Here is a 13,419-nt window from a genome sequence, read left to right as displayed (position 1 = left end):
TTTCAGCACTGCTGGAGATGTCACATAACAGAACATCTTTACTGTCTGAGAACATGGAGCAACTTACCTTCATCACAATATATCCTAACAGGTTTCAGTGCTCCTTTGAAAGAAGTTCAGGGGCCAGGACAGGGAGACCTTGGAGAGGAACGACACTGATTTACTTGGGTAACCTTCTTTTTGCCTTTCTTTTTATCGTGTTTTTTTTTTTTTTGTCAGTATGGGCACAAAACGCCTATTATGCACAAGATTTTTTTTTCTTATAGCCATTAGTTCACGTCCAACTGGTGAGTATACAGTATTTTGAGAGAATCAAGGAAGTTTCAGCCAGTATGTCTGCATTTAGGCCTGTAGGTGCTGTTTCTTTTTTGATCTGACTACATCACCTTCTTATTGCAGCCAAACTTGGGTTCTGTCAACACCACGCACTTGGCACCTATCTACCAGTCATTATCTTGATTCTTTCTGCCATTTGGAACACTGGCTCAAATGTACAACTACTACTATTTTAGTATTTGAGATGTCTGTCCTCTCTGACACTGCTACACGTAGCACATGGTAGGAGGCTGGGGGAAAAAAAAAGCACTACCGATGAACAACAAACTGTCAAAGCGAACATCCTTTTCAATTTGTGGGCATATGGGAAAGCTGCATAAAGTACACCCCATGGATTCAGCAAACTTTAGAGTAGGACACCAGCAATACTAGGCTGCAATCAAGAATACTTTCCTTATTTTACAACTTACCTAAAATTTGGCATGATTTTCCAAACAACGTAAAATAAAGACTCTGGACTAAATGCAGTTTGGCTTCCTTGCCATAAAGCACAGAGGGTCTTTCTGAATTCTTCCACCAATGAACTGGAAAGAAAGTAATACAAACCCAAGTTAATCACCAGCTTTTATAACCCTTATAGGTTTACTAGCTCAATGGTACAAATACCAGACATTACTTTGGCTAAGATTGTAATGATTGGGTAAATATCCTTTCCAGTAGTTCAAAGATTTTATGTCCAAAATCCTACCCATAACACTGGAGAGAGACAAAGGTTAGGAAAATCACATTTCTGATGTTGAGGACTCACATGGAAATCTATCCACCTTTCACCACTTTCCTGTAGACTCTGCTAACATCCCTCCCTTAACACCTGCTCAATCAAGCTACAGATTGTGAATCGCTTACTCAGATTTTTTTAGAGGTTTGGTTTTGTTTTTGTAGTATGTTCCCTTAAAGACACATCCCCATGACTGTATTTTAGCTGGAATTAAGTAACATGTCTGGAGTACATATAACTAGCACTTCTTAACCTTCAATACAGTCACTCTCCAGTTCTGATATATCTGACTGCTTCCCACTGCAGCACCAGCAAACTGCAAGCTTGGGTTTTTGGGGTTTTTGTACAGCCAATATTTTTCTGTGACTCTGTACCCCATGAATCATTTTTATTATGATTCTGCAGCACTGAAAGCATATAGTGGCTCTACCACCTAAGCATTTGCTGCTTTCCATAAAAGTTTCCAGCAGTTCTGTGCTAACAAGGAACATGCAGCTTACACATTGTTATCTCCCTGGCTCCTGGTATGGTAAGTTCGCCTGCCTGCCGTCTTCCCGTTCCTCAGCTCCACAGCAGGCAACTCTTTGAAGTAACAGCAAAACTGTTGAATGTTACTATGGAAAAAGGAAAAAATAAATCCTTAAAGAGCAGAGAATAAAGAGAATATTATGTATTCTGGAACTTGCTCTTTGAAATGCATAAACACAACTTCATGCAGTGATAGAGGATAGCAGTACAAAAGAGAAGAAATACCATAGAGCAAATACTCATCTCCTGTAAACGACTGAACAGATCTGTAAATATCATCATCCCAGCTACCTGAAATAACTACATTTTGGCTCTGCTTTGACTAAGACACCATGACAGACTGAGGGATCGGAAGCCATTCCCTAACAAAGCAGGCTGCATCTGCAGAGGAGAAGTTAACTCCATGTCTGCCGCCAATCAATTCTAACCTCTGCCACCACGGTCCCAGTAAGGAACATGAAAAGTATGTGCCTCAACTCCTGACGGTGAACCCTGAATGATAGAAAACAGAACGGAGTCCTGCTTTTATTAGTCCTGCTATAGTGGCAGTCTCCCAGTGAAGCAGGCAAATTGGGAAATGCAAAAGGACAATTACAGAGCAGCAGTAGTCTCGGCAGCAATGAAACGCAGTCTAACATCTCAGCACTGCAGAAACCGTTCCCCTAGCCCCTTCGTGAGACCCCATCCCTCAAAGCACTGTCTCTGCTTTCACAGCAACCCTAAGCATCAACAGGTTTCAACAGCCTCAGCAATAACAGGGCAATCTCGCTTTCCACTGAGGATATGGCAGGCTTCCTCTGGAACGCTGCATCACGGGCAGTCCCACACTGCGAAACACAGCTTCACGGCACCTGCACACCCCCCGTCCTGCAAATCCAGGTACACTCTCGTACAGTGGCAACTTGCCAAATTCACTTGCCTAATGCTACAGCACACAACCACTCTCACAGTCGCGGAGAAAGCTTCGGAAGTACCTGAGCGACTGAAGGATTGCATTCATGAAACATGTATTCCCCAGGTTCCGAAGGCCTGTGGCACAAAGGGCAGTGGTGCTTCCCTGCAAACAAGAACGGGTAAATTAAAGAAAGGCTTATTGCTGCTCCCCCACTTTGTCCCCCCAGAGCTGTTTGCTGGTATACTGGCATAGATGTAAATAATAACAAACTTCACTGTTTGAAAAGTGCAGTCTCAAAGCCAAAGCAACCACCTCACCAACTCAAACTGCCTTGAAGCTCCAACTTGACATGAAACTTTCATTGCAAAGTACTTGTGTGTATATATGTTCCAATAACGCTCAGTGAGAACTGGACAGGACAGCAATTTCCCCTGAAGTGCCTTTGAAAACTGAAAATACCAACCCTTATCCATGTAGTCTCATGTCTAATATGCACAGTAAGGCAGCCTGCAGCTTGGTTTTAAGTCACCAGCATTACCCTGCTGTCCTGGTGGGGTTTTGTGGTAGCCAGGGGTTTTTGAAAGCCAGACAACAGCACTTATTGGGAAAGAAACAGCCAAGTTAAGACTGTGCAACAGAAGTGATGTGTTGAATGCAGAGAAGCAAAACATAAATCATTCACAGTCTAGAAGTCTCAACAGGTTAGAGCAATGTTACCCACAGATGAGCTTGCTTTTGCCAAATGATCTTCAGGGTGGGCTGGGAGGAGAGGGAAGAGAAACATGGACAGTGTTGCACTTACAACTTCTAGAATCTGCAACACTTGGGACACATTCAATTGTCTACAAAATATGACATTGGAAGTTCATGACATTTTAGAGCATTCTTCATTATTCTAACAGAATTTAGAAGCTAGACTATCTTTTAGTAGTAGGATCTCAAAATTAACATACTTCTTGACACCAAAGACTGCATACAAATCCAGGTTACCAAAGGTGTTCAATGTTCCAATAAAACTTGTTTTCCTCCCCAAATCTACCACAAACGTCACCTTTAGTGAAAAACTAATGACAGCAGATACTGTTGTTAAAATAAAAAAGTATCATTTACATAAGCAATTTACAATTCCGTAAGAATTGTTTATAAAGAGAGACCTGCTTTCCAATAAAGGAAGAAAACTTTAAAGTACAAACATCACAGCATCCTTAGCATATTCTTTTCTCACTCTTGCCCAGGGTGAGACAGCACAGTTACTAATGCAAACAGCAGCGCCCTGTCTTTTCTAGATAAGGATCCAACGTGCCAACAATAAAAAGATCATCTGTTGCCACGGGCGATATTCAAGTATTAATAAAACTGAGAAAAGAAAACAGCACAGACTAAGAATAAAAGCAGCATTTAAGTTCATGCTTTCTAATTCTGTCTTCTCTGTATCTAAACGTTGTCCAGAATTTTCCTTCTAGTTTTCTCTGGCTTTGAGTTTTTCCAGACAATGATGCTGTGTGTTGCCACAGCAAAAAAACCCACTATTTGTCACAGGCTCCCTCAATCACCCCAAGATCAGGACGGCACATTCAGAGGACCCTAAACTGACCGTAGGTAGTGCATTTTTAAAGTAACCACACTGCTACAGACTTTGCAAAACAGAAACAGACTGTTTTGCTCTCACCCCACCCCCTTATTTCTATTCATACTCCTCTTGAGAAATCCTTCTCTTTGCAATCAGGTAATTGCTCCTCAGAGCTGATGACAGCGACTGCTTCAGCTCCCTTTGAGTAGAGCTGCCCTGCAGCCCCCGGGCCAAGGAGAACAGCTCTGCTCTGCCACTCCCTCTGCCCAGGGGGAAGATGAAGCAGTTGCATACGGCAGGGTCAGTATTTCCCCTCTCCCCCCCTAAAATCTAGGGGAAGTTCTGAAGATTAGAAACTCCCTCAACCCAAACTGTGGAAAAAGAGACATTTGGTTTGAAGCAATCTTTGTTTGGAAGAAACTATGCAGCCCTTCAGCAACCAACAAGGGCTGGATCATCCTCTCCTGAGTGCTGTTCTGCAGATCTGATGGTGAGAGATCAGAGTAAGAAAAGCTTTCAGAATAGTCCACAGCTCCTTTTGAAAGCAAGTTTAACTGATGTCTTTCAAAATTTTGTCTTTTTTTTTTTTTTTTTTTTTTTTACTTTCCTAACAATTACTCTTTTATCCCCCTAGTCAAAAGAATGGGCACCTGCTTCTTTGCCTTCTGCAGTACAAAAAAAAAAAAAAAAAAAAAACCCACCAAAAAACCCCAACCACAAACACCAAGCACACCCACCAAAGAAAAAGAGAGACAAAACACCCCTGTCTGCTCAGGAGAAGAAAGCCTTGTGTCTATCCCTGTTTTCATCCCAATAGGTACTAGCTCCTTCCAATTTTGCTGATCCCACCAAGCTCAAACTGCTCTGAAGCTCCATCTCGATACGAAACCCTTCCTAAGTGCAAGGAAGCTCAAAGTCCAGGTCAACAGAAATGCAGCAGAACATCAAACATACTTTTCAATATATCAAAAATATCTAGGTGTGCAGTCAGGAGAAGAGAAAGACAAAATACAGCAAGAATTTGGGTAACTAAGTACTTAAAGTCCCGGCCAACTATAAGACTCAGCAGATTTAGAAAAAACCCTTAAACTCACTGTAGCAGAATCTGTCATACTTACGTTTACTTTTAATAGCTTGCTGTTCAGAGATGAGTTTTCCAATAGTTTTCTTTTCCTATGTCTGTCTGATGTAAAGGCTGAACTGTTGGAAAGTAATTAAGGGGTTACTTACTATAAACACAAAATATCCTGTGAAATGGACAACAGATAAGCATCCTAATGTTTAACACAGCGATTACATCTGCCATCAGATGTCATTAAGACAGCAAAGAGCTTCCCCATTGCAACACACGCTTTTCATAGTCTAAAACAGACTGCACCTCCTTCTGAGCACAGATGCGCATCTTATTTTCAACACTAATGTCCGAGTTAATGCCATTAAGTTACGTATGCTACAGCATACACCCTGAAAAGTCACCTTATTAGCATGCTACTTTTCATCTAAAATATTGACATTTTTCCTTAATCATGGAATATTTAATACAGAATTTTCCATTAAATACTCCTGTCAGAAGAATCATCTAAGCCTTTAGAAAGATAACTTCAAAAAATCAGCACAAAGTAGGGTTACCAGAAATCAAAAAAATGTCTAGTGCTAGCACTTGTGTATTACAGCTGACTTCTCTTACTTAAAACGTAAGTAATATTTAAGTGTAATACTAATACAAAGTTACAACAACAGTTAATTATTCTTTTCCACATCACTGGTAATTACTAGCCCCTCAATTCTACCAGTTTATGATTTCCCTCTAATGTAACAGCAAAATCACAACTTGTGGCAGATTTCAGGGTGTGTGGCAGTGCTTTTTTTTTTATTATTTATTTTTTAATTAAAAAGCCCTCCAAACATTCAAAAACTGTCATCACACACAATGGAAGCCTCCACAGTATCATTTATCTCTCAAAGAGTTGGATCTCCAGGATGTTTCTGAAATACTAATGGGCACTTCTCATTATGCTTAAACATCTTTACATCTCATTACATACCAGAGAAACCCATCAAAAAGAGGATAGAAAATAACGAAAAAGTTAAGTTACCTACAGAGTAAGTGACCCACAGTGCTGGTTTGGCTGGGACAGTTATTCCCTGCGCAGCCAGGCCTGGGGGGGGGGCCCCGAGCCACAGCCTGGCCGCTGCTCACCTCACCCCACCGTGGGCAGGCTGGGGGGCACAAGCAGTGGGGAGGGGGCACAGCAGCCCAGGGTGTGCCCCGTACCATGCCATGCCGTACCATGCCATGCCGTACCATGCCGTACAAGCCGGGGGCAGGAGGAGGAGGGGGGGAGGTTCGGAGTGACAGCGCTGGCCTTCCCAAGCAGCGATGGAGCCCTGCAGCCCTGGCCACGGCCGAACCCTGCCCGCGCGCGGGGCGGTGAGTGAATCCCTTGGGCTGCTTTGTCCCTGCACCGCTTCTGCTTTACCTGTTAAACCATCTTTGTTCCAACCCACCAGCTTTCCCACCTTCTCTCTTCCCACCCCCTGCCCACCAGCGCAGTGGGGCCGAGTTGCCAGCTGGGGTTAACCCACAACACACACCGCAGAGAGGATCCAGAGATTTCCCAAAATCAGAGAGTTTTCTTAGGAGGACCTATTTGAACTCTTGAGCACTGGCATGTTACCTGGAAGCACTGTGCACACGTGTGCTTCTGTTTGGTATTATACAAGGTTTCCAAGCAAACCGGGAAAAGACTATTTGCTATCTAGCAGTGGCCACAGTACCTGCATCACAAGGGCTGCAGCACCTCCCTTTCAGTGAACAGTGCCAAAGGCAGAGCAAAACCACGTCTCTTCTGTACAATTCCAAATTCATAAGCCTTCTTTATCTTTTTGTTTGGAAACCAAACTACACGATCAACATGAAGACTTACTTCCACCTGCATTTTCAATTTTCACTTCAATATACTTGTTCCAGAAATTTATTCTGGTTTTGGAAATTCTCTCCCATTTATATGGGAAAGACAGTAATTTTTGGCTTGGCAGCAAGCAAGTTAATTTATATCTATATTCCTGTATCACTGTATAAGAAACAAAACGTACAAGATCAGTCAAATCCTTTCACTCTGCACCTCTGCTTCTCGGAGATGAAAAGGATACGTAAACATACCTAGTATCACATGCATACAAGGAACAAAATGTACATACGTATTAAATATGTAAATACATATAAAACAGAAATACCACTTAAATGATGCAGTATTACTGGTCTACCCAAAGCAGTCTGGATGTAAACAAACTACTTACTTTTCCAAGTTCTGTAGGTGCTCTCTGACCTTCTGTACCAGACCCAGCTTGGTATCATTGACTACAAAATCATCACAGCGATAACTGCAAGAAAAACATTTATCAGGATGTGCAAAGGATTTCAGTGAAGTACTCCAAAAACAGCCATGCAAGCCAAAGTGCAGGAAGCACTGAAGTGACTCAGTGGAAGACTACGAAGGGAACAGGAGAGCACAACACCTATATACTGAGCTTGGTCCTCACTGAAAACTACCCAACAGCAGGAGAAGGTTTAGGCACCATCTTATTACATGTTTTTTCTTCTAGCTCAGTTCTTCATTAGAAATCAGAAGCACAATGTACTGCTTGTCCCAAAGCAGAATTCCAGTTCAACAAAAATTCAAACATAGGGTGTAACCAGAAGCAGCATCAGTAGACAATCTAGAAGATTTATCATAAAAGATTAGCTGACAACAGGTAAACAGAATACAAAGTATTTATGAATGTATAGCATAAATCAATGTATTTTAATACTGTAAAGCTATCACTAAAGCCTGAGGTGCTGAACAGATACACACATACTGTAAAAGTTTCTACTACAGAAAAAAGACCAGGGAACGTTAACTGAGAAGTTCTGTGATTTGTCCAAAGTCACACCAGAAGTCTGCAGCAACTTGCACTTAATGCTTTAACCACAAATATCACCCAATGTCTCATAGTTTTCATATATACAGAAACTCTGACAAAACCTAAGCTAGTATTTTCAGCTTTTTCAGGGCAAGTGTCCAAAAGTAACTTAACTTAGCTGAAAAAGATAGAGAAGCTGATCCCCACACCGCCTCAAGGCAAACGTAAAGCCAAATCAAAACGGCCTCTCAACAGAAGGGTTACAAAAGTCTACGATCCAATAATGCTCTACAAAGACCTCCTATTTCCCAAGAAGCAAAGATGTTCATTATAATTTAATATTCAAACTGTGACCTCGTAATGCCTCATACAGTGCAAAGGCAAAGGTTACAGACCGCTTCTAAGGGGGTGGCTGAGGGTCCTTTAAGGAATGCTGAAAAAACCCCACCCCTTATTTCACTGTTTTCCTGAGTAGGTGGTGGTAATACCACAGTGCAGGTGTCAATTTGAGGAAGTGAAAGGAGAAAGTAGCAAAGAAAACTGTCACAAGGAGAACACTGTTGCAAGACAGCATTAACTTCTGCTGCGAGCTGTATTTTAAATCCCTTGCATTTCTTGCTCTCAACACGGAGGGAACAGAGATCCCAGAGTGATGTGGACCCTCTTATCCACGCTCTTTCTTCCACTGCCAAGGAAAGGGGATGTCTGTATACAGGGGTGGCTTTAACAGAAAGCGGAAGGGAAGGAAGGACAAATATCTCTTAAAACCGCTGGAAAGAAATGCTGCAGTCAGTAAGGAAGCCCAGCCCTGCAGAATCCACACCTGCACGTTGGTAAACCAAGAATTGCATCCTCACGGTCTCTCCAAAGGAGGCAGCCAGCCAAGGCAGCCCTTCTGCTGCGCGCAGGAACAGCAGGTGACATTTCACAGCACCCCTGCAGGGTTAGCCAAAAGCTAGCTCAACAACTAGCTAACCCATATCCTGGTGTGAGAAACAGGAAGGTAAGACAAGGCTTAACACTTGCACCAGCTCTTTTGAGAGCACTGCGACAAAAAGGGAGCAGAGACTTGTCACAGCTTCCCTTCCCCCACATCCCACAGAGGTAACTGCTCTGAACGTACCTGTCAGCCCTGGGCTTACCGTGAGCATCAACTGCAGCTTCACGTTCTGGCAGACAACTGAATGCTTCCTGGGAAGACAACTGACTAACTCTGGGTATGTTTAATATCAGAACTGTAACTATTTCTCTCCCTTCCTTTTGGGGCACAGAACTGACTCCAAGATGAAGCACATCCTCACCACCGCAGGTTACCCCTTTGCTGGGCCAAATCCTGCTTCACAAGGTAATGAAGCTATCGACTGCAGGCACAACAGGAATTCACAACCTTCTCTGTTGCATAAATCTATGGTGTAGTTCAAAGGCAACAGTATTGCTAATGTTAACACAAACACTGGATTCTTGAAGAGACTAAAGAGTTGAGAAATAAAGGCCCTTGCCACCGACAGGAGTCTGTAAGACCAGTCTGTCCAGGATCTCTGTTGATTTTTGCCTCTGAGAAGAGAAAGTAATACAACTCTCAAGATTTCCAAACACTGAACACAGCAGTTATGGATACTTACGCAAGATCTAGAAATTACTAAGATAATTCTATTGCTGGCAGTAGCTTTTTTTTTTTTTTTTCCCCTCTCAAAAAGATTGCCACAGACCTAGTTAGTTTGGGAAGAAGTCCCAATAATATAAATTTGTTTATTAATTTAATAAACATGTTTATTTTTCAGCCATGTTTTAAGTAGCCCTGTTCAGCTACATCAGCCACCTACAATCACCTAACGAAGCGTCCCCGCCTCTGTCGCTCTGGCCGGACACCGCAGCTCAGGGACAGCCACCAGAGCCAAGCACCGGTAAGCATGGTGCAGGTGGATCAGCACAGTCCCACTCCCCCCCAGCACCAAGCCTGCCCACACGCTCTGTTACACTACCACAAGTACGTTGTTACTGTAGTTGTGTAGCTACCTACGTTTATAAACGGGGAATGAAAGCAGATGCAAGCTCACTGAAAGCCTCTAAGCCAATGTACTGCTGAACGATGATTCAGTACTTGCTCCAACGCCCTAAAGATCATGTTAAACTTATTTTTAGTCTGATCTCACACACCAGTTACATCTTTATTTAAAACTGCAAGTTAGCACTTTCCCCGAGATGAGGAATAAAACCAAATACATCATTAAACATCAGGGTCCTTGCAACAGTGGAAAAGTAAGTTCAAGACTCACTTAAAAATAAGACAAGCTTCTTCTATTTCTCTTTTTAATGGGCAGGTTTTTTTAAACCACCTCCCTTGCAACATGGAGGATTCAGCACAACTACGAGAAACAGCAGCACTAGTACCGATCTATTTTGCATAAATGATTTAAACAGCATAGAAAGTAGTTTATGCTTTAATAGCTTAAAATTTGCTAAGCCCAGACCTTAAAGGTAAACTGCTAATACATTACTTCCTATATGTGCAGCTGACGTTCAAAGGATGTTTAATTCATGATCCTCAGGATTATCACCAATCAACAATACACCTTTTTGCATACAGAAGTTCCACAATATGCTTTTAGCAGAGAGAATTCTGTACCTCGTGGAGGGTCCCTTATATGTATTTTCTTCTCTATACACTTTCTATTTTTAGCACCTCTGCTACCTCCAAGGGCTGGTCTTTTCTGGCCTGCTTTGCTGCTGAAATGGCAGCAAGCCAGTGAATGTATGCACTGCTCTGGGGAGCACTTACGCTTAGTGCTGGCCGTCTCAGTAAGTTACAGAGCTTCATGCCATGTTTAAAATCCCAGATCTGAAGAATTACAGGACAGGAAAAATTAAGAAAACCCATTTCCTTAGTTGTGCTAACACCTTATATGAGTACACTAAGAACTCGAGTTTTACTGTCTTGATAAAAGGCTTTTTACCTTCTTCAGTTTCCACTGACTGGCGGAATGCAAAATAACGGTCCCAGAGCAATCTTACCTTTGGATGCTCATGTGCTAGCACCATAAGCCTGTTTTATAAACAGAACCACCATCACAAAAGACTAAGAAAGGATTTTTTTAAAGTCCTTTTTTAACAGTAAAAGTTAAAGTTATTTTAACATCGGCCCGGGGGAGGGGGCTGGGGAGACACGGACATGAGCACAACCATGTCCCTTTAAGTGATAACAAGGAGGCTAATGGGTCAGAAACCTGACCTGCAAATTGTGTTGGGATTAAATGAACATGGGAAACCTATTATGCAAATACATTAACAGGGCAGCTTTTCTACTTCTGTGCTAACCAAGAAAACAAATTTACAAGAGTCCTCTTTCAGGAAACTTATTTCTGAAAGCAGGCTTCTTACACATATCATTTTACTTGTCGTGCACAGAAAAACCACCACTGACACAGCAGGAGAAAGCACTGTGCAACAGTCTGAAAAGAGATCTGTACTTCTTGTGAACTCTTTGTGCTGATTATCTCCAAAAAGTGGAATTCAGGAGTCTTGTTTTTTCTCAGTGCTTACGGTCTCAAATATAAGTCAGCCTGAAGATCTAGTATTGCATCTACTGTCTCAAAAGTGACCAAAGAACCAAGAAGAGAGTTGTACTCTCATAACAAGTAAGAGATCAACATCTACTCAACTTCTCCGCTGTGAAAGCTGAACAGGCAAACAGGAGGACATAGAAAAAGATCAAAACCCCCTGGAAAGCAAATGCCTAGTTGCCCAATACTTAATGATACCTCCAACATGTCTGTATTTTTCAAAACATTACCAAAATCATAAATACAATAAAAATGTCATCTCAGACTAAAAAAAAATATCAAAATTGACCACCCTTCCACCAGAACTGAAATATTTTCCTTTCAAAGCTATGTTGAAAGCTTGTGACCACCTAAAAGACAACATACACACCTAGACGTCCAAGCTGAAATGCAGTTACAGGAGACTGCTTGATCTGGTTCTGGTTTACAGCAGGATTGCATGTGAACTAGAAACAAAATTCAATAAACCATGGTAGCTTCAACAGTCACATAATATTTCTTCCCCTTGGACTGACAAGAATAGCTGAGGCAAACCCCGGCCTGTGCTCTCATGACTGCATGAAAGTTTATGACATGGACAAAGAAAAGCAGAGGATTAAATGCTTTCTGCTTAGGAAAGAGCCCATACAAGCTTGTTCACCACTACTATCATGCATGCTAAGGGAACACAGTAAATTGGGATCCATAGGATAAAAATGGAACAAGAGTATTCTACTCAACTCCGCATGGCAAACAAAATTGCAAATAAACATATAAAAGCCAGCACCACATCAAAATACCTCCATTATTTTCACTGTAGAAGTAGAATTCAATTAAGTCTTGGGATGGTATTTTCTTGACTTCCAAATTATTGAGGATGCCCACATTGCTAGCATAAAATATTAGTCTTCAAATAAAAGTTCACTTAAAAGAAACATCATTGCATAAACATAGCACCGTCTACTGGATTCATGTCTGCACCGAAGAAGCTAACACAACATTTTGAAATTCAGTCGCCACAGTAGCTAGTTATGACTTGAATTCACTCAACTATTTGCTTTAACTGGCAAGCACTATTTGATAGCAATCCCTACAGTACTCTGAAACAAAGGGGCAGAAGCTGGTCTGAATGCTTTCTGCTTCATCTTTACACATCTTAAACTCATTTCCACTGAAAAACAACAGGTGCAATAACAAAACCTGTTACAAAAACAATCTTTTCCTGATTATCAGGTGAGAAAACACTGAAATATCCTAAATGAAAGCAAAGATACATTGCTTTTGAAACTTGTTCAGCTTCATATTAACATAGGAGAGTTATAATTTGCTAGTGAATTATATGCAACAGGAACTCCCCAAGGCAAAGCTCTACAATTAGTTCCAGTTCATCCATAGATGACTCAGCCTTCTACTTCAATTACAGCAGAAAAGATAGCACATACCAAACTGCTTCTCATCTGTCTTACCACAAATATGCTGTGAAACACCAGTGAGTTTCCCGAGTGCATGCCTACCTACTCCTCACAAGCACAGTTTCTTTCACTAACAGATCCCACAGTCTCTGCTTGGCTGCCATTGTTTTGCAATGCCCACATTCAGTTTTGGATAAGGTCAGCAGGGTGCTCTGACTTGCTGGTATCAAGCCTCAGCAAGTCTTAAAAATGTAAATGGAGATTTTATAATAAAGACTTCAAATACCCTGCTTAAACTTCCTCCACATATTATTACCTTCAGAGTGACTAGAAGACAGGTCATACTTCAAATAAAAAAAAAAAAAAACAAAAACAAAAAAACCCCAAAAACAAAAACAAAAACCCACAACATTGAACTCAGTTGTTACCAACATTAATTGGGAAAGTGGAATTAGCTTCCCATGGCTGTTCCACTGCTGGTAACCTGTGCATACATACCACCTGGGAAAAAGTTA

The 13,419-nt window shown here is 41.6% G+C and overlaps 1 protein-coding gene across 5 annotated transcripts in view; it reads right to left on the bottom strand.

The window, feature by feature from the left end:
• Positions 1-13,419, bottom strand: part of USP3 (ubiquitin specific peptidase 3) — a 48,597-nt gene that overhangs the window by 11,582 nt on the left and 23,596 nt on the right. For all 5 annotated transcript variants that reach the window (XM_027798112.2, XM_055717286.1, XM_014287362.3 and 2 more), the window contains exons 4-8: positions 7,348-7,431; positions 5,166-5,247; positions 2,557-2,639; positions 1,555-1,668; positions 747-860 (exon numbers count right to left, since the gene is read on the bottom strand). In XM_027798112.2, coding sequence (XP_027653913.1) covers positions 747-860; positions 1,555-1,668; positions 2,557-2,639; positions 5,166-5,247; positions 7,348-7,431 — 477 coding nt within the window. The remainder of the gene's footprint in view (positions 1-746; positions 861-1,554; positions 1,669-2,556; positions 2,640-5,165; positions 5,248-7,347; positions 7,432-13,419) is intronic.

Source organism: Falco cherrug, chromosome 7 (assembly GCF_023634085.1).
Source record: "Falco cherrug isolate bFalChe1 chromosome 7, bFalChe1.pri, whole genome shotgun sequence".
Taxonomy (NCBI): Eukaryota; Metazoa; Chordata; class Aves; order Falconiformes; family Falconidae; genus Falco; species Falco cherrug.
This window is presented reverse-complemented; position numbering and strand designations above follow the sequence as displayed.